This window comes from Salvelinus fontinalis, chromosome 1, assembly GCF_029448725.1.
Source record: "Salvelinus fontinalis isolate EN_2023a chromosome 1, ASM2944872v1, whole genome shotgun sequence".
Taxonomy (NCBI): Eukaryota; Metazoa; Chordata; class Actinopteri; order Salmoniformes; family Salmonidae; genus Salvelinus; species Salvelinus fontinalis.
In genome coordinates, this window is record NC_074665.1 from 11849197 (window position 1) to 11874523 (window position 25327).

The 25327-nt window shown below is 44.7% G+C and overlaps 1 protein-coding gene across 1 annotated transcript in view; it reads right to left on the bottom strand.

Moving 5' to 3' along the window:
• Positions 1–25327, bottom strand: part of LOC129815725 (growth arrest-specific protein 7-like) — a 144495-nt gene that overhangs the window by 115201 nt on the left and 3967 nt on the right. The window contains exon 2 of the mRNA XM_055869834.1: positions 8389–8506. Within this exon, the coding sequence (XP_055725809.1) occupies positions 8389–8506 (118 nt within the window). The remainder of the gene's footprint in view (positions 1–8388; positions 8507–25327) is intronic.

The window sequence follows — 25327 nt, forward strand, 5'->3', positions numbered from 1 at the left end:
TCACCCTACTCTCATCTCTCTATAATATCACCCTCCTATCATCTCTACATAAAATCACCCTCATCTCTCTGTAATATCACCCTCACCTTTCTATAATATCACCCTACTCTCATCTCTCTATAATATCACCCTCCTATCATCTCTCTATAATATCACCCTCATCTCTCTATAATATCACCCTACTCTCATCTCTCTATAATATCACCCTCCTATCATCTCTCTATAATATCACCCTCCTATCATCTCTCTATAATATCACCCTCATCTCTCTATAATATCACCCTCATCTCTCTATAATATCACCCTACTCTCATCTCTCTATAATATCACCCTCCTATCATCTCTCTATAATATCACCCTCCTATCATCTCTCTATAATATCACCCTCCTATCATCTCTCTGTAATATCACCCTCATCTCTCTATAATATCACCCTCCTATCATCTCTCTATAATATCACCCTCCTATCATCTCTACATAAAATCACCCTCATCTCTCTGTAATATCACCCTCATCTTTCTATAATATCACCCTACTCTCATCTCTCTATAATATCACCCTCCTGTCATCTCTCTATAATATCACCCTCCTGTCATCTCTCTATAATATCACCCTCATCTCTCTATAATATCACCCTCATTTCTCTATAATATCACCCTACTCTCATCTCTCTATAATATCACCCTCCTATCATCTCTCTATAATATCACCCTCATCTCTCTATAATATCACCCTCATCTCTCTATAATATCACCCTACTCTCATCTCTCTATAATATCACCCTCCTATCATCTCTCTATAATATCACCCTCCTATCATCTCTCTGTAATATCACCCTCATCTCTCTATAATATCACCCTCCTATCATCTCTCTATAATATCACCCTCCTATCATCTCTACATAAAATCACCCTCATCTCTCTGTAATATCACCCTCATCTTTCTATAATATCACCCTACTCTCATCTCTCTATAATATCACCCTCCTGTCATCTCTCTATAATATCACCCTCCTGTCATCTCTCTTTAATATCACCCTCATCTCTCTATATCACCCTCATCTCTCTATAATATCACCCTCATCTCTCTTTAACATCACCCTACTATCATCTCTATAATACTATCCTCCTGTCATCTCTCTATAATATCACCCTCCTATTATCTCTCTATAATATCACCCTCCTGTCATCTCTCTTTAATATCACCCACATCTCTGTAATATCCCACTCCTTTCATTTATTTAACACTTATTTTACCAGGTAAGTTGACTGAGAACACATTCTCAATTACAGCAACGACCTGGGGAATAGTTACATGGGAGAGGAGGGGTGGCTGAATGAGCCAATTGTAAGCTGGGGATGATTAGGTGACCATGATGGTATGAGGGACAGATTGGGAATTTAGCCAGGACACCGGGGTTAACACCCCTACTGTTACGATAAGGTCGGGACACCCATTTAACGTCCCATTCGAAAGACAGATATGGTTATTCTCCAGACCTGACAAACACACAACACATTAGGGGAATCACCTCAGCGATTAAATGTATTATTAAGAAGGGATATAACAATTGAAAGTGCCATGCTTTTGGCAGTCTGACAGACACTCCTTCAGAAAAGGATGTAGCCAAACATGACTGCCCTGGAGTGGTTTGTCTTTTCCCATTAACACGTTAACCAAAGAGGCCTTCGTCTAAACGGAGACAGAAGAAGGAGGTAAAGGAGTTACTTGTTTTTCTGCTCGTGTTTCTGGGTTTTCATTTGAGATGTTTTCTCATGGCCAAGTGCAGACCACTGTGACCATCTGCCCCAATAGCCACAAACACACGCACGCACGCACGCACACCCACCCACCCACACACACCCACACACCCACACACACCCACACACCCACACACACACACACACACACACACACACACACACACCATGTGCCCGCTCCACACAGTAATATAGAGAAACCATGATTCGAGACATGCATGCTGGGAATGTCATTGATCTGCCTTAGTATTGCTACTATCATTCACAACACATTAACTTGCTAAGGCACTGACTGAACAGCTTAACTCATATAGACTGAGTAGGTGGTGTCATGACAAAACTATATGTCTACATTCTAAACACACTCTATCCTCCCATTCTAAACAGTCTACATCATCCCATTCTAAATAGTCCACATCCTCCCATTCTAAATAGTCTACATCCTCCCATTCTAAACAGTCTACATCCTCCCATTCTAAATAGTCTACATCCTCCCATTCTAAATAGTCCACATCCTCCCATTCTAAATAGTCCACATCCTCCCATTCTAAACAGTCTACATCCTCCCATTCTAAACAGTCTACATCCTCCCATTCTAAATAGTCTACATCCTCCCATTCTAAACAGTCTACATCCTCCCATTCTAAATAGTCTACATCCTCCCATTCTAAATAGTCCACATCCTCCCATTCTAAATAGTCCACATCCTCCCATTCTAAATAGTCTACACACTCCCATTCTAAACAGTCTACATCCTCCCATTCTAAATAGTCCACATCCTCCCATTCTAAATAGACCACATCCTCCCATTCTAAACAGTCTACATCCTCCCATTCTAAATAGCATACATCCTCCCATTCTAAATAGTCCATATCCTCCCATTCTAAATAGTCCACATCCTCCCATTCTAAATAGTCTACACACTCCCATTCTAAACAGTCTACATCCTCCCATTCTAAACAGTCTACATCCTCCCATTCTAAATAGTCTACATCCTCCCATTCTAAACAGTCTACATCCTCCCATTCTAAATATTCTACATCCTCCCATTCTAAATAGTCCACATCCTCCCATTCTAAATAGTCCACATCCTCCCATTCTAAACAGTCTACATCCTCCCATTCTAAATAGTCCACATCATCCCATTCTAAACAGTCTACATCATCCCATTCTAAATAGTCCACATCCTCCCATTCTAAATAGACCACATCCTCCCATTCTAAACAGTCTACATCCTCCCATTCTAAATAGTCTACACACTCCCATTCTAAATAGACCTCATCCTCCCATTCTAAATAGACCACATCCTCCCATTCTAAACAGTCTACATCATCCCATTCTAAATAGTCCACATCCTCCCATTCTAAATAGACCACATCCTCCCATTCTAAACAGTCTACATCCTCCCATTCTAAATAGTCTACACACTCCCATTCTAAATAGACCACATCCTCCCATTCTAAATAGTCCACATCATCCCATTCTAAACAGTCTACATCATCCCATTCTAAATAGTCTATTCCTCCCATTCTAAATAGTCCACATCCTCCCATTCTAAATAGTCCACATCCTCCCATTCTAAATAGTCTACACACTCCCATTCTAAACAGTCTACATCCTCCCATTCTAAATAGTCCACATCCTCCCATTCTAAATAGTCCACATCCTCCCATTCTAAATAGACCACATCCTCCCATTCTAAATAGACCACATCCTCCCATTCTAAATAGTCTACATCCTCCCATTCTAAATAGTCCACATCCTCCCATTCTAAATAGACCACATCCTCCCATTCTAAACAGTCTACATCCTCCCATTCTAAATAGTCTACATCCTCCCATTCTAAACAGTCTACATCCTCCCATTCTAAATAGTTTACATCCTCCCATTCTAAATAGTCCACATCCTCCCATTCTAAATAGTCCACATCCTCCCATTCTAAATAGTCCACATCCTCCCATTCTAAACAGTCCACATCATCCCATTCTAAACAGTCTACATCCTCCCATTCTAAATAGTCCACATCATCCCATTCTAAATAGTCCACATCCTCCCATTCTAAATAGTCCCGATCCTCTCATTCTAAATAGTCTACATCACAGGTGTCAAACTCATTCTACGGGGGGCCGAGTGTATGCGGGTTTTCGCTCCTCCCTTGTACTTGATTGATGAATTAACATCACTAATTAGTTAGGAACTCCCCACACTTGGTTGTCTAGGGCTTTATTGAAAGGAAAAACCAAAAACCTGCAGACACTAGGCCCTCCGTGGAATGAGTTTGACACCAGTGGTCTACATCCTCCCATTCTAAATAGTCCACATCATCCCATTCTAAATAGTCCCGATCCTCCCATTCTAAATAGTCTATAACCTCCCATTCTAAATAGTCTACATCCTCCCATTCTAAACAGTCTACATCATCCCATTATAAATAGCCCACATCCTCCCATTCTAAACAGTCTACATCATCCCATTCTAAATAGTCTACATTCTCCCATTCTAAATAGTCTACAACCTCCCATTATAAATAGTCTACATCCTCCCATTCTAAATAGTCTACATCCTCCCATTCTAAATAGTCTACAACCTCCCATTCTAAATAGTCCACATCCTCCCATTCTAAATAATCTACAACCTCCCATTCTAAACAGTCTACATCATCCCATTCTAAATAGTCTACATCCTCCCATTCTAAACAGTCTACATCATTCCATTCTAAATAGACCACAACCTCCCATTCTAAAAAGTCTACATCCTCCCATTCTAAATAGTCCCGATCCTCCCATTCTAAATAGTCTACAACCTCCCATTCTAAATAGTCTACATCCTCCCATTCTAAAATGTCCACATCATCCAATTATAAATAGTCTACATCCTCCCAAATGTAAATAGTCCACATCATTCCATTCTAAATAGTCCACATCTTCCCATTCTAAATAGACCACAACCTCCCATTCTAAATAGTCTACATCATCCAATTATAAATAGTCTACATCCTCCCATTCTAAATAGTCTACATCATCCCATTCTAAATAGTCTACATCCTCCCATTCTAAATAGTCTACAACCTCCTATTCTAAATAGTCTACAACCTCCCATTCTAAATAGTCTACATCCTCCCATTCTAAATAGTCTACATCCTCCCATTCTAAATAGTCTACATCCTCCCATTCTAAATAGACCACAACCTCCCATTCTAAAATGTCCACATCATCCAATTATAAATAGTCTACATCATCCCATTCTAAATAGACCACAACCTCCCATTCTAAATAGTCTATATCCTCCAATTCTAAATAGTCTACATCCTCCCATTCTAAATAGTCTATAAACTCCCATTCTAAATAGTCTACATCCTCCCATTCTAAATAGACCACATCCTCCCATTCTAAATAGTCTACAACCACCCATTCTAAAAAGTCTACAACCTCCCATTCTAAATAGACCACAACCTCCCATTCTAAATAGTCTACAACCTCCCATTCTAAAAAGTCTACAACCTCCCATTCTAAAAAGAATACAACCTCCCATTCTAAATAGTCCACAACCTCCCATTCTAAATAGTCTACAATCTCCCATTCTAAATAGTCTACATCCTCCCATTCTAAATAGTCTACATCCTCCCATTCTAAATAGTCTACAAACTCCCATTCTAAATAGACTACATCCTCCCATTCTAAATAGACCACATCCTCCCATTCTAAATAGACCACATCCTCCCATTCTAAATAGTCCACATCCTCCCATTCTAAATAGTCTACAACCTCCCATTCTAAATAGTCTACATCCTCCCGTTCTAAATAGTCTACATCCTCCCATTCTAAAAAGTCTACATTGTCCCATTCTAAATAGACCACAACCTCCCATTCTAAACAGTCTACAACCTCCCATTCTAAATAGTCTACATCCTCCCATTCTAAACAGTCTACAACCTCCCATTCTAAATAGTCCACATCATCCCATTTTAAATAGTCTACAACCTCCCATTCTAAATAGACCACATCCTCCCATTCTAAACAGTCTACATCCTCCCATTCTAAATAGTCTACATCCTCCCATTCTAAATAGTCTACATTCTCCCATGATGCCTATTTTACTTCTCCTCAAAATATAACCAGCATCTGTAAACTTAGAACCTGAACTTCATTAATGTATTCTCTCTTCTTCTCTCCTTCTCTGAGAGCTGCCAGCGGAGCAGGAAAATAACATCCCCCAGGAGGTCTCCCATTTCTTTTCACACCATCATATAATTACTTCACGTTTCCCCCCGAGTTCATTTAAGGTCAGTAAATCAATACTTTCCCTGTCCCTGTCCTGTTCTTAACAGAGGAATGCACTGTGTTGCTTTCTCAGTCTCTGTGTTTCTCTGTCCCTGTGTGTGGGTGTGTGTTTGAGTGGTGGTGCTGGGAAAAGAGACAGACAGCTAATTGTGTTGACAGAGACAATGGTGTGAAGTGGAGAGAAGAAGAGATATCTTCCCCAAGTCTATGATGTGCCTCAACACCCAGCAGTACGTCAGATGCCTCAGCAGTCAGCTAGAGCTCATTGACATTTTTATGTAAATCAAATCAGGTTTGATATGTCACATGCGCCAAATACAACAGGTGTAGACCTTACCGTGAAATGGTTACTTAAAATCCCTTTACCAACATTGCACTTTTAAGAAAATATTTACTAAATAAACTAACGTAACAGTGTATAGTGAGACGTCTCATTGACATTGTTATGTAACAGTAGTACATTGAACATCTCATTGACATTATTATGTAACAGTAGTACATTGAACATCTCATTGACATTGTTATGTAACAGTAGTACATTGAACGTCTCATTGACATTGTTATGTAACAGTAGTACATTGAACTTCTCATTGACATTGTTATGTAACAGTAGTACTGTAACGCTCGTCTTCCTCCTCGTCTGAAGAGGAGCAAGGATCGGACCAAAACGCAGCGTGGGTTGAATACATAATAATTTGAATAATAATAACGAAGACGAAAATACACTTGAACAAACTACAAAATAATAAAAGACGTTAACAGACCTGAACTTGAGAACACATAAAACAATGAACGCACGAACAGGAACAAACGAACGAAACGAAACAGTACCGTGTGCTGAACAAACACAGACACAGCAACAATCACCCACAAACAAACAGTGAGAACAGCCTACCTTAATATGGTTCTCAATCAGAGGAAACGTAAAACACCTGTCCCTAATTGAGAACCATATCAGGCTAATAACAATGAACCCAACATAGAAACACATAACATAGAATGCCCACCCAGCTCACGTCCTGACCAACTAAACAAGACTAAACAAAGGAAATAAGGTCAGGAACGTGACAAGTACATTGAACATCTCATTGACATTGTTATGTAACAGTAGTACATTGAACTTCTCATTGACATTGTTATGTAACAGTAGTACATTGAACGTCTCATTGACATTGTTATGTAACAGTAGGACATTGAACATCTCATTGACATTGAGTTTCACTCATACCAACTGTCAAAATATCTGGATTAATATGAATCAACCTACTTTAGACAATACATGGACAGTGCCTTCAGAAAGTATTCTGGTAAGCCAATGTGGGCTGGACACCGCTAGGTGTATAACACTATAAATCAATCATTCGGACCCTTTGACATATTACACATTTTGTTGTGTTATAGCCTGAAATCAAAACGGATAAAAAAAATATAGAAAATATCACTCATCTACACACAATACCTCATAATGACAAAGTGAAAACATGTTTTTAGACATTTTTGCAAATGTATTGACATTTAAATACATGCATAACTAATTTCAATAAGTATTCACACCCCTGAGTCAATACTTTGTAGAAGCCGTGATTATAGCTGTGAGTCTTTCTGGGTAAGTCCCTAAGAGCTTTTCACACCTGGATTGTGCAACATTTACACATTATTCTTTAAAAAACAAAAATCAAGCTCTGTCAAATTGGTTGTTAATCGTTGCTAGACAACTATTTTCAGATCTTGACATATATTGTTAAGTAAATTTTAGTCAACACTGTAACTCGGCCACTCAGGAACACTAACTGTCTTCTTGGTAAGCAACTCCAGTGTAGATTTGTCCTTGTGTTGTAGGTTATTGTCCTGCTGAAAAGTGAATTCATCTCCCAGCATCTGGTGGAAAGCAGACTGAACCAGGTTTTCCTCTATGATTTTGCCTGTGCTTAGCTCCATTTCATTTCTTTTGTATCCTGAAAAACTCCCCAGTCCTTAACTATTACAATTTTAATTCTGTACAGGCTTCCTTCTTTTCACATAAATTAGGTAGTCATTCAAAAATCATGTTAAACATTATTATTGCACACACAGTGAGTCCATGCAACTTATTATGCAACTTTTTAAGCAAATGTTTACTCCAGAACTTATTTAGGCTTTCCATAACAAAGGGGTTGAACACTTATTGACTCAAGACATTTCAGCTTTTCATGTTTTATTAATTTGACATTATGGGGTATTGTGTGTAGGTCAGAGACAAACAATCTCAATTAAATCCATTTTAATCCCACTTTTGTAACACAACAAAATGTGTAAAAAGTCAAGAGGTGTGAATACTTTCTGAAGGCCCTGTATATCAGTCTTCCTACCATTGCTGGAGGTGTTGACATAGTAGCGCCGCCCTTCTGGTAACATGTAGCACTTCCAGTGTTGAGGGAGAGGCTCTCCGACGTCCTCAACCGGCAGTGAGGTCATAGAAGCAGTTTTCTGTCAAAACAGATAAAGACGTAAAAATATGAATAAAATGGACATAAGGACTTTCAGCTTTCACACGTCTTTTATTTCTAGCTCATTTCACAATGACATCATTGGCGGAAATAATGTGGTATATTTAAGCAATAAGGCCCGAGGAGGTGTGGTATATGGCCAATATACCACAGATAAGGGCTGTGTCCAGGATCTCCACGTTGCGTCATGCGTAATAACAGCCCTTAGCCATGGTATTTTGTCCATTACCACAAACCCCCGAGGTGCCTTATTGCTATATGAACTGGTGTAAATTGAGCAGTAAAAATAAATGTTTTGTGGTATAACTTGGTGGTTTGAGCCCTGAATACCGATTGGCTGACATCTGATATACCACGGCCCACATTCAGGGCTCAAACCACCAAGTTTATAATGCAATACTAAGAACAACAAACAACTACAGCCAGTCTGCTATTGGCCAGGCATGATAGAACTGATTGGAGGTGCATGCACACACATATGTCCGCATATATTTTAAATAATTTATTTGAATCCTCCAATCAGATTTACAAAAAAACAGATCAAAACATGTCAAAGGTCCCTGTCTGCACAGCACTCAAGGGTACAGCAAGCACCTCCTTCTCCAAACAGCTAGGCTGCCCACGACAGCTGAAACAGAGCAGTACCTAGCCAATTTCTTTGCCCTAGTTTTTGTCAGGCCCGCAATCTGAAGGCCATGCACTGGAAGTCTGTGTACGTGGCCGAGACTGCCAAATATCAGAGCCACCAGCTTACACCTCCACCCGAGGCTGTCCAAGCCTGCCACAGGGGCTGGTATTTAAGCAGCTTCTCTGCAAAGGTCTGCTCCATGTAACCGTCCAATGAGCAGCCCACTTCCAAAAATGAGCACCTCCCCCTGGACTCCCCCCACAACAACAATATCTGGGGTATTTGGCACACAGGAAAACACATCGATATCAACATCAAACCAGCGTCCCCTTACACAAGAATGTTTATGCATGTGTGCTGTTGGTGAGACTACTTGCCTCACCTTGCTGGCTATCAGGTCAACAAGGCGGTCATGTCTAGCACTGTACAAATCCTTGTCTGAACAGCAGCCATTTACAACAGCGGCAATGGATTACATTTGACTCACATAGAATACAAAATGGGTCACACACACACACACACACACACACACACACACACACACACACACACACACACACACACACACACACACACACACACACACACACACACACACACACACACACACACACACACACACACACACACACACACACAGAGTTCATCAGCAGAGCAGCTGTAACTGGCTCTTTTCCTAGCAGTCTCCACCTATCTGATAACATTTTACTGAGTCATATATAGCCAACTCTGGCCAGATGCTACTGATTAAAACACCATGGCTCAGCATAAGGTCAAAACCATTGTAACATGTTATTGTGCTTGGGAAAACTGGCTGAAATTCCTTAACAATTACTCTCTGTTATTGGAGCGGTTGCCAAGTTGCTCAAGCGACTTTAAAAGATAAGTTTTAGTGGGTGTAAGGAAACTTAACCGGGGTGCTTCAGGAGAGTTCTAAGTACACGTTAAAGTCTTTAACCATTACGTCACTGCATGTCTACAGAGGGACAAGGGGAGAGGCTTGAGGCATCTTATTAGTTCATGGGAACCATGGAGGGCATCCAGGTGAGGTATTCCAACATCATATATGCTCATTCACAGACCTACTACTGTAATTCTTCACTTTTACATACATCTATGTAATCGTCCCCAAAGCCAACACCTCCTTTGGCCGCCTTTCCTTCCAGTTCTCTGCTGCCTATGACTGGAACGAATTGCCAAAATCACTGAAGCTGGAGACTTATTTCTCCCTCACTAACTTTAAGAGCCAGCTGTCAGAGCAGCTTACCGATCGCTGCAGCTGTACACAGCCCATCTGTAAATAGCCCATCCAACCAACTACCTACCTCATCCCCATATTTGTTTTTGTTTTTCTGCTCTTTTGCACACCAGTATTTCTACTTGCACATCCTCATCTGCGCATATCTCACTCCAGTGTAAATTGTTAAATTGTAATTACTTCGCCACAATTGGCCTATTTATTGCCTTACCTCCTTACTTCATTTGCACACACTGTATACATATTTTTCTATTGTGTTATTGACTGTATGTTTGTTTATTCCATGTAACTCTGTGTTGTTGTATTTGACGCACTGCTTTGCTTTATCTTGGCCAGGTCGCAGTTGTAAATGAGAACTTGTTCTCAACTGGCCTACCTGATTAAATAAAGGTGAAATAAAAAAAATAAAAAATCTAATCCCTCTCAAGATTTTGCTTAGCTAAATATGGTGTGTTGGTTGGTTGGTGATGGTATGTTGGTTGGTTGGTTGGTTGGTTGGTGGTGATGGTTGGTTGGTTGGTGATGGTTGGATGGTTGGTGATGGTTGGTGATGGCTGGTTGGTTGGTTGGTTGGTTGGTGGTGATGGTTGGTTGGTTGGTGATGGTTGGTTGGTTGGTTGGTGGTGATGGTTGGTTGGTTGGTGATGGTTGGATGGTTGGTTGGTTGATGGTGATGGTTGGTTAGTTGGTTGGTGATGGTTGGTTGGTGATGGTTGGTGATGGTTGGTTGGTTGGTTGGTGATGGTTGGTGATGGTTGGTTGGTTGGTTGGTTGGTTGGTTGGTTGGTTGGTGATGGTTGGTTGGTTGGTTGTCTGGTGGTTGGTTGGTTGGTTGGTTGGTTGGTTGGTTGGTTGGTTGGTGGTGATGGTTGGTTGGTGGTTGGTGATGGTTGGTTGTTTGGTGATGGTTGTTTGGTTGGTGATGGTTGTTTGGTTGGTGATGGTTGGTAGGTTGTTTGGTGATGGTTGGTTGGTTGGTGATTGTTGGTTGGTTGGTTGGTGATGGTTGGTGATGGTTGGTTGGTTGGTGATGGTTGGTTGTTTGGTGATGGTTGTTGTTTGGTGATGGTTGGTTGTTTGGTGATGGTTCGTTGGTTGGTGATGGTTGGTTGGTTGGCTGGTTGGTTGGTTGGTGATGGTTGGTTGGTTGGTTAGCTGAAGTAAAAGCCTGCACACCCCTCCCACCCTCCAGGTTCAAGGCTGATGACCACTGAATGAGACAAGTAACAGGCAATGCATGCAACTTGAGTCCTAAATATTTGACCAGTCATAATTCCATCAAATCAGAGTGCTAGAAATGTGTTATGAAACATGTTATCAGCTCTAGCATGCATCATCACCACTGTTATGCAGAAGCAAACACAACCGATTGTTTCTGATTCAATAGACAGCTTGCTCTTCATTTTTCATTTTTTAAAGGGATGAGTCAGCATTCTTGAATGTTAAAATGAGTTGGGAAGAACAGAGTCTAACATGAATGAATCACAGAAAATGTCCCTAAGAGAAAAATCTAACATCAACACAGACACATCACCACATTCCCTCACTAGTGCTACTAGGGCTACTTAGTCATCAACGATGACATCAACAATGTGCAGGATTAAATTCTATCATTGAAGACAGAAACTGTCGCTCAAGAGAGATTCTTCTTTTTCTGTCCCTCTCAGAATGAACTCATTCCATTCAATGCTTTCCTGGAAAAGAGAAGTTTAGAAGAGAAGAGAAGAGAAGAGAAGAGAAGAGAAGAGAGGAGAGGAGAGGAGAGGAGAGGAGAGGAGAGGAGAGGAGAGGAGAGGAGAGGAGAGAAGAGAAGAGAAGAGGAGAGGAGAGGAGAGGAGAGGAGAGGGTTCATCTATAGTTCTGGGAAGACAACTCCTTTCTGAGTAGCCTAAGTATATTTTGTGTTTTTATAAGTTGTTGTTGTTGATATAGTCTGGCTAGAGCAACTCTAGTTAAGCGATGTCCCTTTACCTAGTGGCCTACTTCAGCAGTGCTGTTTAAACTGCTAAATGCTCAGTACTTGTGGCTGTGAAGTGTTGAAACATGGACTTGGACTGGTTTCAGCAGGTCAATTTGTGTAGCAGCTTTCTGATAATTGGTGGGTGTGTCTGTTGGAGGGGTATGTGTACTTACCTGTCCTCTCTGAGTATTTACAGAGCCCTCCTAGACCTCCAGTCTCAGTGCTCATCTACAGTTCTGGCTAGTTATTGTCCCTCTACCTAGTGCTATTAGTGTTAATACTTCAGTCTCCCTACGTTTTCTCAGCGACAGCTGTAAGCGGCGGTCTTGTCAAATGGCGGTGTTGCCACCGAAACAAAGATGGTTCTGCCGTGTTGTTCCTGACGGGTTATTCAAGGAAGGAATGATAGTAAGTCATCACTCTCTCACTGTAGTATCTTACCTAGTTAGTTTCAGATGATCTCATTATACTCCTTTGTAGCTTCGTGTTTTCTATCTCTGTTCGTTCCTCTCCCTGTTGCATTTTCAGACACTCCCCCTTAATCAGTGCTTTGGCTGCAACCCTTCTCATGTAGCGTACCCTGTGCGTACAACCCATGTGGAATTTCTGGTCTCCGGCAGCGTTTAGAACTGCCGATCTATGGACACGTTAATCTCAGCCTATGCTAACATTCAGTCGCTAGACTTTTAGACCCTGACGGAGACATGGATTACCCCAGACATGTTATTACACAGAACGGCATCACAGCACTGCACTTCATTTGAGGGCATCGGTGGTCATTGTGTTATATATGGATTAAATGAAATAACCTTGACGGTTCCTCTGTTTATTAATACATGGAGGTGTAGGCCTCCCGAGTGCTCTAAGGCACATTGCAGTGCTTGAGGTGTCACTACAGATCTGGGTTCGATCCCAGGCTGTGTCACAACTGGCCATGACCGGGTGTCCCATAGGGTGGTGCACAATTGGCCCAGTGTCGTTCAGGTTAGGGGAGGGTTTGACCAGGTTGTGGCGGGCAAGGGCGCCTTGTGGCGGGCAAGGGCGCCTGTAGGCTGACCTCAGTCGTCAGTTGAACAGTGTTTCCTGCGACACATTGGTGCAGCTGGTTTCCGTGTTAAGAGGGCGGGTGTTAAGGATCGCGATTTGGGGGGTCATGTTTCAATGACGCAAGACTCGACCTTCGCCTCTCCCAAGCCCGTTGGTGAGTTTCAGCGATGAGACAAGATCGTAATGGAATTTGACGAAATTGGGTAGAAACAAAAATTATAATAATAATAAAACAATTGGAGGTGTATAATGTTTCACAACAGAAAGAAGAAAAAATGGGATGTGTGGCTGTAAGTAAGCTTTCCTGAGGGGGGGGGGGGGTTGTAGTCAGCGTTACATCATAAAAGAGCCACCAAAGGAAAAAGGATATTGTCGCTTCTTTGATTTCCAAAGTCCCGTCTCGGTCTCCTCAGTAAGGTGATACCAGACGCTTTAACACAGAGGAAGACATATGGCAGTGGACTGTACTCAGTCAGGACGCTGATTCCTTGGTTCACCCTGTCACTGAGTGAATTTGTCTTTGAACTATACCAGTCAGTAAATCAACGTTCAATGAGAGTGAGGGCTCTGTGACCCGAGCTCAACATTTAATAATGACTTATGTGTTGGACCAATTATGTCTGAGCTATTTCAATGTGAAATATCCAACAAGGCCGTACAACATAGGATAATTCCTACCTTCGTCACACCCTGATCTGTTTCACCTGTCCTTGTGCTTGTCTCCACCCCCCTCCAGGTATCACCCATCTTCCCCATTATCCCCTGTGTATTTATACCTGTGTTCTCTGTGTGTTGCCAGTTTGTCTTGTTTGTTCAACCTACCAGCGGCTTGTCTCAGTGCCTGTTTTTCCCTAGTCTCTCTTTTTCTCGTCTTCCTGGTTTTTGACCTCTGCCTGTCCTGACCCTGTACCCGAAAGCCTGACCACTGCCTGCCTCTGAGCCTGCCTGCCGTCCTGTACCTTTGCTCCACCTCTGGATTACCGACCTCTGTCTGTCTGACCCTGAGCCTGCCTGCCGTCCTGTACCTTTGCTCCACCTCTGGATTACCGACCTCTGTCTGTCTGACCCTGAGCCTGCCTGCCGTCCTGTACCTTTGCTCCACCTCTGGATTACCGACCTCTGTCTGTCTGACCCTGAGCCTGCCTGCCGTCCTGTACCTTTGCTCCACCTCTGGATTACCGACCTCTGTCTGTCTGACCCTGAGCCTGCCTGCCGTCCTGTACCTTTGCTCCACCTCTGGATTACCGACCTCTGTCTGTCTGACCCTGAGCCTGCCTGCCGTCCTGTACCTTTGCTCCACCTCTGGATTACCGACCTCTGTCTGTCTGACCCTGAGCCTGCCTGCCGTCCTGTACCTTGGCCTCTGCTCTGGATTACCGACCTCTGCCTGCCTTGACCTGTCATTTACCTGCCCCTGTGGTTACAATAAATGTTGTTACTTCACACAGTCTGCACTTGGGTCTTACCTTGATTTCTGATAACCTTGAATTAACAGTGCATTTACTTTCGTATGAATCATGCAGTGATAGGTTCCAGGCCACAACACAGCACACAGGGATGCAGTGAGTGAGTACAACACACCTACAGTATGTGTGGTGGGAACCGGAAACTATGACAGAACATGGAGCCAGCTTGTCCCAGCATATGCACTATTACATGTTATAAACTGGGTGGTTCGAGTCCTGAATGCTGATTGGCTGACAGCAGTGGTATATCAGACCGTATACCACAGGTATGACAAAACATTTATTTTTACTTCTCTAATTACATTGGTAATCAGTTTATAATAGCAATAAGGTACCTCAGGGATTGTGGTATATGGTCAATATATATAGCTTGTCCCAGCGTATGCACTGTTAAATAATGCACCATGCCAGATGGTTGACCTCAACAGCCCAGACTGCCTGTGGCTCTGCATTCGCAGGATGCCAGAACAGCCCCTGGCTGAGAACATATGTCTTTGGCAATGGCTGTCTGGATAGCCAATGGCTGTCTGTGTTCAGGAGAGCCACAAGAATCATGGCTGTCTGGAAAGCCAATGGCTGTCTGTGTTCAGGAGAGCCACAAGAATCATGGCTGTCTGGATAGCCAATGGCTGTCTGTGTTCAGGAGAGCCACAAGAATCATGGCTGTCTGGAAAGCCAATGGCTGTCTGTGTTCAGGAGAGCCACAAGAATCATGGCTGTCTGGAAAGCCAATGGCTGTCTGTGTTCAGGAGAGCCACAAGAATCATGGCTGTCTGGAAAGCCAATGGCTGTCTGTGTTCAGGAGAGCCACAAGAATCATGGCTGTCTGGAAAGCCAATGGCTGTCTGTGTTCAGGAGAGCCACAAGAATCATGGCTGTCTGAATAGCCAATGGCTGTCTGTGTTCAGGAGAGTCACAAAAATCATGGCTGTCTGGATAGCCAATGGCTGTCTGTGTTCAGGAGAGTCACAAAAATCATGGCTGTCTGGATAGCCAATGGCTGTCTGTGTTCAGGAGAGTCACAAAAATCATGGCTGTCTGGATAGCCAATGGCTGTCTGTGTTCAGGAGAGTCACAAAAATCATGGCTGTCTGGATAGCCAATGGCTGTCTGTGTTCAGGAGAGTCACAAAAATCATGGCTGTCTGGATAGCCAATGGCTGTCTGTGTTCAGGAGAGCCACAAAAAAATCATGGCTGTCTGGATAGCCAATGGCTGTCTGTGTTCAGCAGAGCCACAAGAATCATGGCTGTCTGGATAGCCAATGGCTGTCTGTGTTCATGAGAGTCACAAAAATCATGGCTGTCTGGATAGCCAATGGCTGTCTGTGTTCAGGAGAGTCACAAAAATCATGGCAGTCTGGATAGCCAATGGCTGTCTGTGTTCGGGAGAACCACAAAAATCATGGCTGTCTGGATAGCCAATGGCTGTCTGTGTTCAGGAGAGTCACAAAAATCATGGCTGTCTGGATAGCCAATGGCTGTCTGTGTTCAGGAGAGTCACAAAAATCATGGCAGTCTGGATAGCCAATGGCTGTCTGTGTTCAGGAGAGTCACAAAAATCATGGCAGTCTGGATAGCCAATGGCTGTCTGTGTTCAGGAGAGCCATAGAGGCTCTACAGAGCAATAGTAGAGCCATAGTGGCCAAAAGGCCGTTTTAGCATGTGCAGTGCCATCAAGGGCTTCTTCCATGCTGCCACCATTTTAAAGTAGTCAAAGTAGTCAACTGGGCGGGGATTCCTATGGGTTGTAGCCTCAATGGCGCTGCCCATGCTGTCAGTCCTCTATCTATCTCTATGGTAAAGCCCCAGCAAACATGGCCGCCATCATGTTTTGAATACAGTAACTATTCTATTCAAATTTTCTTTGACACTTTACTTATTCAATAAACCTGAAACCTAGTAGAAAGTCCCCTGAGTCATTCAAGTCGTAAAGAGAGTTGCCGTAAACTCAAGCACTTCAAAACAAGCCACTGTCATTGTTGCTTAAAAAAAGAAAGTCACCCCACCTTCGATAAGGAGGAGAAGTCCCTGTAGACCTACCAGTCAAAACAAACATGTCCACTATAAGAGCAGAGAGGTCCATGCTATGTGTGGCATGATGAGGAGGACTAGTCCCTGTAGACCTACCAGTCAAAACAAACATGTCCACTATAAGAGCAGAGAGGTCCATGCTATGTGTGGCATGATGAGGAGGACTAGTCCCTGTAGACCTACCAGTCAAAACAAACATGTCCACTATAAGAGCAGAGAGGTCCATGCTATGTGTGGCATGATGAGGAGGACTAGTCCCTGTAGACCTACCAGTCAAAACAAACATGTCCACTATAAGAGCAGAGAGGTCCATGCTATGTGTGGCATGATGAGGAGGACTAGTCCCTGTAGACCTACCAGTCAAAACAAACATGTCCACTATAAGAGCAGAGAGGTCCATGCTATGTGTGGCATAATGAGGAGGACTAGTCCCTGTAGACCTACCCGTCAAAACAAACATGTCCACTATAAGAGTAGAGAGGTCCATGCTATGTGTGGCATAATGAGGAGGACTAGTCCCTGTAGACCTACCAGTCAAAACAAACATGTCCACTATAAGAGTAGAGAGGTCCATGCTATGTGTGGCATGATGAGGAGGACTAGTCCCTGTAGACCACTGTAAGAGCAGAGAGGTCCATGCTATGTGTGGCATGATGAGGAGGACTAGTCCCTGTAGACCTACCAGTCAAAACAAACATGTCCACTATAAGAGCAGAGAGGTCCATGCTATGTGTGGCATAATGAGGAGGACTAGTCAGTGTAGACCTACCAGTCAAAACAAACATGTCCACTATAAGAGTAGAGAGGTCCACGCTATGTGTGGCATGATGAGGAGGACTAGTCCCTGTAGACCACTATAAGAGCAGAGAGGTCCATGCTATGTGTGGCATGATGAGGAGGACTAGTCCCTGTAGACCACTGTAAGAGCAGAGAGGTCCATGCTATGTGTGGCATGATGAGGAGGACTAGTCCCTGTAGACCTACCAGTCAAAACAAACATGTCCACTATAAGAGCAGAGAGGTCCATGCTATGTGTGGCATGATGAGGAGGACTAGTCCCTGTAGACCTACCAGTCAAAACAAACATGTCCACTATAAGAGCAGAGAGGTCCATGCTATGTGTGGCATAATGAGGAGGACTAGTCCCTGTAGACCACTATAAGAGTAGAGAGGTCCATGCTATGTGTGGCATGATGAGGAGGACTAGTCCCTGTAGACCACTATAAGAGTAGAGAGGTCCATGCTATGTGTGGCATGATGAGGAGGACTAGTCCCTGTAGACCTACCAGTCAAAACAAACATGTCCACTATAAGAGTAGAGAGGTCCATGCTATGTGTGGCATAATGAGGAGGACTAGTCCCTGTAGACCTACCAGTCAAAACAAACATGTCCACTATAAGAGTAGAGAGGTCCATGCTATGTGTGGCATAATGAGGAGGACTAGTCCCTGTAGACCACTGTAAGAGCAGAGAGGTCCATGCTATGTGTGGCATAATGAGGAGGACTAGTCCCTGTAGACCTACCAGTCAAAACAAACATGTCCACTATAAGAGCAGAGAGGTCCATGCTATGTGTGGCATAATGAGGAGGACTAGTCCCTGTAGACCTACCAGTCAAAACAAACATGTCCACTATAAGAGTAGAGAGGTCCATGCTATGTGTGGCATAATGAGGAGGACTAGTCCCTGTAGACCTACCAGTCAAAACAAACATGTCCACTATAAGAGCAGAGAGGTCCATGCTATGTGTGGCATAATGAGGAGGACTAGTCCCTGTAGACCACTATAAGAGCAGAGAGGTCCATGCTATGTGTGGCATGATGAGGAGGACTAGTCCCTGTAGACCACTATAAGAGCAGAGAGGTCCATGCTATGTGTGGCATGATGAGGAGGACTAGTCCCTGTAGACCACTATAAGAGCAGAGAGGTCCATGCTATGTGTGGCATGATGAGGAGGACTAGTCCCTGTAGACCACTATAAGAGTAGAGAGGTCCATGCTATGTGTGGCATAATGAGGAGGACTAGTCCCTGTAGACCACTATAAGAGCAGAGAGGTCCATGCTATGTGTGGCATGATGAGGAGGACTAGTCCCTGTAGACCACTATAAGAGTAGAGAGGTCCATGCTATGTGTGGCATAATGAGGAGGACTAGTCCCTGTAGACCACTATAAGAGCAGAGAGGTCCATGCTATGTGTGGCATGACAGACACATCCCTGTGACGGTTTACAGCCATGTTTTCTCACACCCAAAAACACAAGCAGCATCTCTTTATTGACACTGGCTCCTTGCCTGGAAAACCAGCAATAATTTGTGTGAAGAGTATGAAGAGGCATTAAACTATTTGTGAACCGACCGGCTCAAATCAGTCTTATGTAGCAACATTTTAAATAGTGTTTTTTACATTGGATAAAAGTAGAGAGTCAGAGCTACAAAATGGTACATCATACACTACATTTGAGGAACAATGGGAAAGTCATTCTGCTTTGAAAGTTGATTCATTTGTAAACTCACTTTTGAGAAAATGGCCTTTGAATGTTTTGGTACCTACTATTGGAGAGCCCTTTGTCGACACCCATTCAGCATCGTTTCCTTTTCACCTGTGTTTTAATAGGTTAAGACTTCAGGAAGAGAGAGAAAGTCATATTCAAACCAAACGGTAAAGGGCTAGTTCGCTCCACTTTCAAAAATTTGTCAGAAGTTTAAAGTTTGTTATAATTGGTTAAGCTTCAAACAGTGAATGGGAACTCTTGGCACCATCTAATTCAATTATCCATTTAGGAGACATTTGATGGCTGGCTGGTTCGAACCCTGAATGCTGATTGGCTGACAGCCGTGGTATATCAGACCGTATACCATGAGTGTGACAAAACATTTATTTTTACGATCTAATTACTCTGGTAACCAGTTTATAATAGCAATAAGGCACCTTGGGGCTTGTGGTATATGGCCAATATACCACGGCTAAGGGCTGTATCCAGGCACACCGAGTTGCGTTGTGCATAAGAACAGCCCTTAGCCGTGGTATATTGGCCATATACCACACCTCCTCTGGAATTATTACTTAAATAAACTCCTGACCTGCGGCGCTGTGAGCTCAGTGTGTGTGTGTGTGTGTGTGCATTCCTGTGTGTATACATGGCTGCCTGCGTGCGTGCGTGAGTGTAGGGCTATGTCACTTCCTGCCTGACTGCATGCCTACGTGTGGATGGGTTCAGCCTGTCCTCCAGTGACCTCTAGTCAAACATCTGGACGAGGGAAGACGGTGGATGTCAGGGTCAGTATGTGAGACTAGCTGTCCGGGTGTAGAAGGGTCAGGGATTGTAGAGTGTCCTGTACACAAGCAGACAGGGGACAACACGCCAGAACAGAGGTGGAACAGTGTCATGAACCAGGGGACATGGCATGCCAGAACAGAGGTGGAAACAGTGTCGTGAACCAAGGGACATGGCATGCTAGAACAGAGAATAGAGAAAGTAGTATCCTTGGGCTGTGCAGAGATGCGATGTGAACACAAGCCATGAGCTCAGCGTGCATATGTTTACATGCCAGCAGATAGCCACAAACAAGGGCTAGCATACACACACACAGCTAACTTCCTACAATTCTATACATTTATCCATGGGACAAAGGGAAAATCTGCAGTTTCATAGCTAATCTCATGCTATTCTACACATTTTGCAAAGAGAGGCTGAGAGAACATGTTGCAGTTTTACAGCTCATTTCTAGTAATTGTAAACATTCTTGCCATGGCTTATGACGTTTTTGGGGGGTTGCAGGAGTGTGTGGTACGCCAGTGAGCAGAGGTTACTTCCTAGTCATGAGAGACTATACTAGTAAGGTACACACCATCTCTGTTTGCTTTACCTCTCTCTCTCCCTCCCTCCACCCCTTCTCCCTCCCTCCACCCCTTGTCTCCTCTCTCCCTCTCTCTCCCTCCCTGTCCCCCTTCTCCCTCCCTCCACCCCTTGTCTCCTCTCCCTCTCTCTCCCTCCCTGTTCCCCCTTATCCCTCCCTCCACCCCTTGTCTCCTCTCTCCCTCTCTCTCCCTCCCTGTCCCCCCTTCTCCCTCCCTCCACCCCTTGTCTCCTCTCTCCCTCTCTCTCCCTCCCTGTCCCCCCTTATCCCTCCCTCCACCCCTTGTCTCCTCTCTCCCTCTCTCTCCCTCCCTGTCCCCCCTTCTCCCTCCCTCCACCCCTTGTCTCCTCTCTCCCTCTCTCTCCCTCCCTCCCTGTCCCCACTTCTCCCTCCCTCCACCCCTTGTCTCCTCTCTCCCTCCCTGTCACCCCTTGTCTCCTCTCTCCCTCCCTGTCACCCCTTCTCCCTCCCTCCACCCCTCGTCTCCTCTCTCCCTCCCTGTCCCCCCCTCTCCCTCCCTCCACCCCTTGTCTCCTCTCTCCCTTTCTCTCCCTCCCTGTCCCCCCTTATCCCTCCCTCCACCCCTTGTCTCCTCTCTCCCCCTCCCTGCCCCCCCCTTCTCCCTCCCTCCACCCCTTGTCTCCTCTCTCCCTCTCTCTCCCTCCCTCCCTGTCCCCACTTCTCCCTCCCTCCACCCCTTGTCTCCTCTCTCCCTCCCTGTCACCCCTTGTCTCCTCTCTCCCTCCCTGTCACCCCTTCTCCCTCCCTCCACCCCTCGTCTCCTCTCTCCCTCCCTGTCCCCCCTCTCCCTCCCTCCACCCCTTGTCTCCTCTCTCCCTTTCTCTCCCTCCCTGTCCCCCCTTATCCCTCCCTCCACCCCTTGTCTCCTCTCTCCCCCTCCCTCCCTCCACCCCTTGTTTCCTCCCTCTCTCCCTCCCTGTCCCCCTTTCTCCCTCCCTCCACCCCTCGTCTCCTCTCTCTCTCCCTCCTTGTTCCCCCCTTCTCCCTCCCTCATCTCCTCTCTCTCTCTTTCTCCCTCCCTGTCCCCCCCTTCTCCCTCACTCCACCCCTTGTCTCCTCTCTCTCCCTCCATCCCCCCTTCTCCCTCCCTCCACCCCTCGTCTCTTCTCTCTCTCCCTCCTTGTTCCCCCTTCTCCCTCCCTCCCTCATCCACCCCTCTCTCTCTCTCTTTCTCCCTCCCTGTCCCCCCCTTCTCCCTCGCTCCACCCCTTGTCTCCTCTCTCTCCCTCCATCCCCCCTTCTCCCTCCCTCCACCCCTCGTCTCTTCTCTCTCTCTCCCTCCTTGTTCCCCCTTCTCCCTCCCTCCCTCATCTCCCCCCTCTCTCTCTCTCTTTCTCCCTCCCTGTCCCCCCCTTCTCCCTCGCTCCACCCCTTGTCTCCTCTCTCTCCCTCCATCCCCCCTTCTCCCTCCCTCCACCCCTCGTCTCTTCTCTCTCTCCCTCCTTGTTCCCCCTTCTCCCTCCCTCCACCCCTCATCTCCTCTCTCTCTCCCTCCTTGCCCCCCCTTCTCCCTCCCTCCACCCCCTCTCTCTCTCCCTTCCTGTCCCCCCTTCTCCCTCCATCCACCACATTGTCTCCCCCTCTCCCTCTCCTCTCTCTCTCCCTCCCTCCCTGTCTCTCACTCTCTTCCACTGTGATCTCTCTCTCTATCTCTCCCATGTTCTCTCTCCCACCCTGTCCTGTCCAGTCCAGTCAACAGATGCAGTGCCAGAGTAACAGAAGTGTGAATGACTGATGGTGAAAGTGTCTGTTTCCTATTGTTCACTCATAAATACCTCTACTGATTAGCTCTCAGCAGCACCATCATCTTCATACACCCAAAGTCACTTTACTACCAACGATTACCGTGAGAAGGACTGGTGAATGGTGATGTGTACTTTCAGACCACGCAACCGTCAATATGAAATATGGATGCTGTTAGGGTACATGTCCGTCTCCAAATGTGATAAAAGGCTGTAGTACACACACGGACATGACTCAGCAAATATGAACTCATGACAAGCTATCATCATCCTTTTATGGCTCCCAATGGAGAGTGGAGCATCCAGCCTAGCAGCTTGTTGCCCAAGACTTCTGAGGCTGAGGAGGAGGAGATCCCAGGCCTCTCAGGGTGTGAGACATACAGCCAGGAGAAACATCTCACACACGATCACATATAACTACTATACCGTAAGACTCTGTCTAGCAGGAGAGAGAGAGAGAGAGAGAGAGAGAGAGAGAGAGAGAGAGAGAGAGAGAGAGAGAGAGAGAGTTCTGCTTCCAGATGTAGAGTATGCAGCAGACATCTTTATTTGGAAGAAGTTGTTTTGGTTTCAGACAGATGTGGGATCCTGAAGCCACATTCCCAGATGACACACGGACCTGTGGCCTCAATGCCCAGTGCCCATGGCAGCTGTCATCTAGACTAGACCTGTGGCCTCCATGCCCAGTGCCCATGGCAGCTGTCATCTAGACTAGACCTGTGGCCTCAATGCCCAGTGCCCATGGCAGCTGTCATCTAGACTAGACCTGTGGCCTCAATGCCCAGTGCCCATGGCAGCTGTCATCTAGACTAGACCTGTGGCCTCAATGCCCAGTGCCCATGGCAGCTGTCATCTAGACTAGACCTGTGGCCTCAATGCCCAGTGCCCATGGCAGCTGTCATCTAGACTAGACCTGTGGTCTCAATGCCCAGTGCCCATGCCAGCTGTCATCTAGACTAGACCTGTGGCCTCCATGCCCAGTGCCAGCTCAGTACAGGATATAGTAAGCCTCTTTACCTCACCATTTCAGCTCCCTCAGTCACACCAGTGCTGATAATCACAGTAGAAGGTCTTTGTGTTGGAGATGAGGGTGTGTGCGTGACAGTGGGTTACTAAAGTGAGCTACACCAAGACTATTAGGCAAAGCAAAATTACATTACACAAAAGTGCCAAGCGAGATTAGTTTAGCATTGAGACTAATTAGTATTTGGATAATAGTCGGTCATTGCCAACTCAACAACGTGCTAATCGGCTGTACATGTAGCTAACCATGATCCACAAAACATTCAATGACTCGTTCTCTTGTTCATCAAAACCAATCAAATGATTTGTCCCTGAGACAGAGAAGGCTGGTGGGAGGAGCTATAGGAGGACGGGCTCATTGTAATGGCTGGAATGGAATTTTTGGAACGGAGTCAAACACAAAAAATATACATAAATCACATTAGACTCCGTTCCAATGAGCCAGTCCTCCTATAACTCCTCCCACCAGCGTCCTCTGGGTGACATCTGTGAGTCATCAACAGTGCGTCTGATTGGTCCATTCATCTAGATTCTACAGCTTTCACTTTCTAGGGCATTCTCAAATGGTTTTCTCCATCCTGTGTTTTACTACACAAAGTCAAAGACAATCAAAGAGGGGAAGAGAAGAAACGTGGAAACCAATGCGCTTGTAGGAAATGAGACTCTCCTTCTCCACTAGTGTGTAATCAGGCAAATTACATTTACAGAGGAGGAATCTCAAAATACAAGGGTAAAGTGGAAAAAATAAATGTAGCTAGTTGTGCGAGACATTGTATAGATAAAATAATAAGTAAAGTATAGTTTTTTAAATGTGTGCTCTTCTCCTCTGAGAAAACAACATCTGATTCAAAGGGGGTGTGGCAGATTTTAAAACTGTTCCGCATTAGCTTCCGGGAGGATACAATTGTGCTTCCTCGGCGGGAGGAGGCTATCACAGGACACTTTTCTCTTCTCCTATTAACAAACTGACACTCTCCTAGGCTACATATGGTGACAACTATCGGTTTCCGGGTCACGTAGGAAAGGATTACGGAGGAGTCGAGGAGAGGACAGACTTTTGCCCAATTATCAACTGAGAATCTCTCCCTCTCCCCTTTTGAACTAATCCCTTCCTCATTAAACTCCATCTCATTTAGTTTGGCACTAGTCAGCAATCACTTGACTTGATGACTCAATGTTATGATCCAGGACTCACTGTGCCCTGGACCAATGCGGTTTGTCAGTTAGGTTGTCATGACCACCAGAGTTATACCGGTATATAAAGACCATATGGACAACAGGTAGAACTTTACTGACAGAGAAGTTAGACGTGGTTATCTTCAACCACACTGTCCCAAACATCTCATAACATCATACAGTTGAAGTCAGAAGTTTACATACACTTAGGTTGGAGTCATTAAATCTTGTTTTTCAACCACTCCACACATTTCTTGTTAACAAACTATAGTTTTGGCAAGTCGGATAAGACATCTACTTAATGCATGACACAAGTCATTTTTCCAACAATTGTTTACAGACAGATTATTTCACTCATAATTCACTGTATCACATTTCCAGTGGGTCAGAAGTTTACATACACTAAGTTGACTGTGCCTTTAAACAGCTTGGAAAATACCAGACAATTATGTCATGGCTTTAGAACTTTCTGATAGGCTAATTGACATAATTTGTGTCAATTGGAGGTGCACCTGTGGATGTATTTCAAGGCCTACCTTCAAACTCAGTGGCTCTTTGCTTGACATCATGAGAAAATCAAAATAAATCAA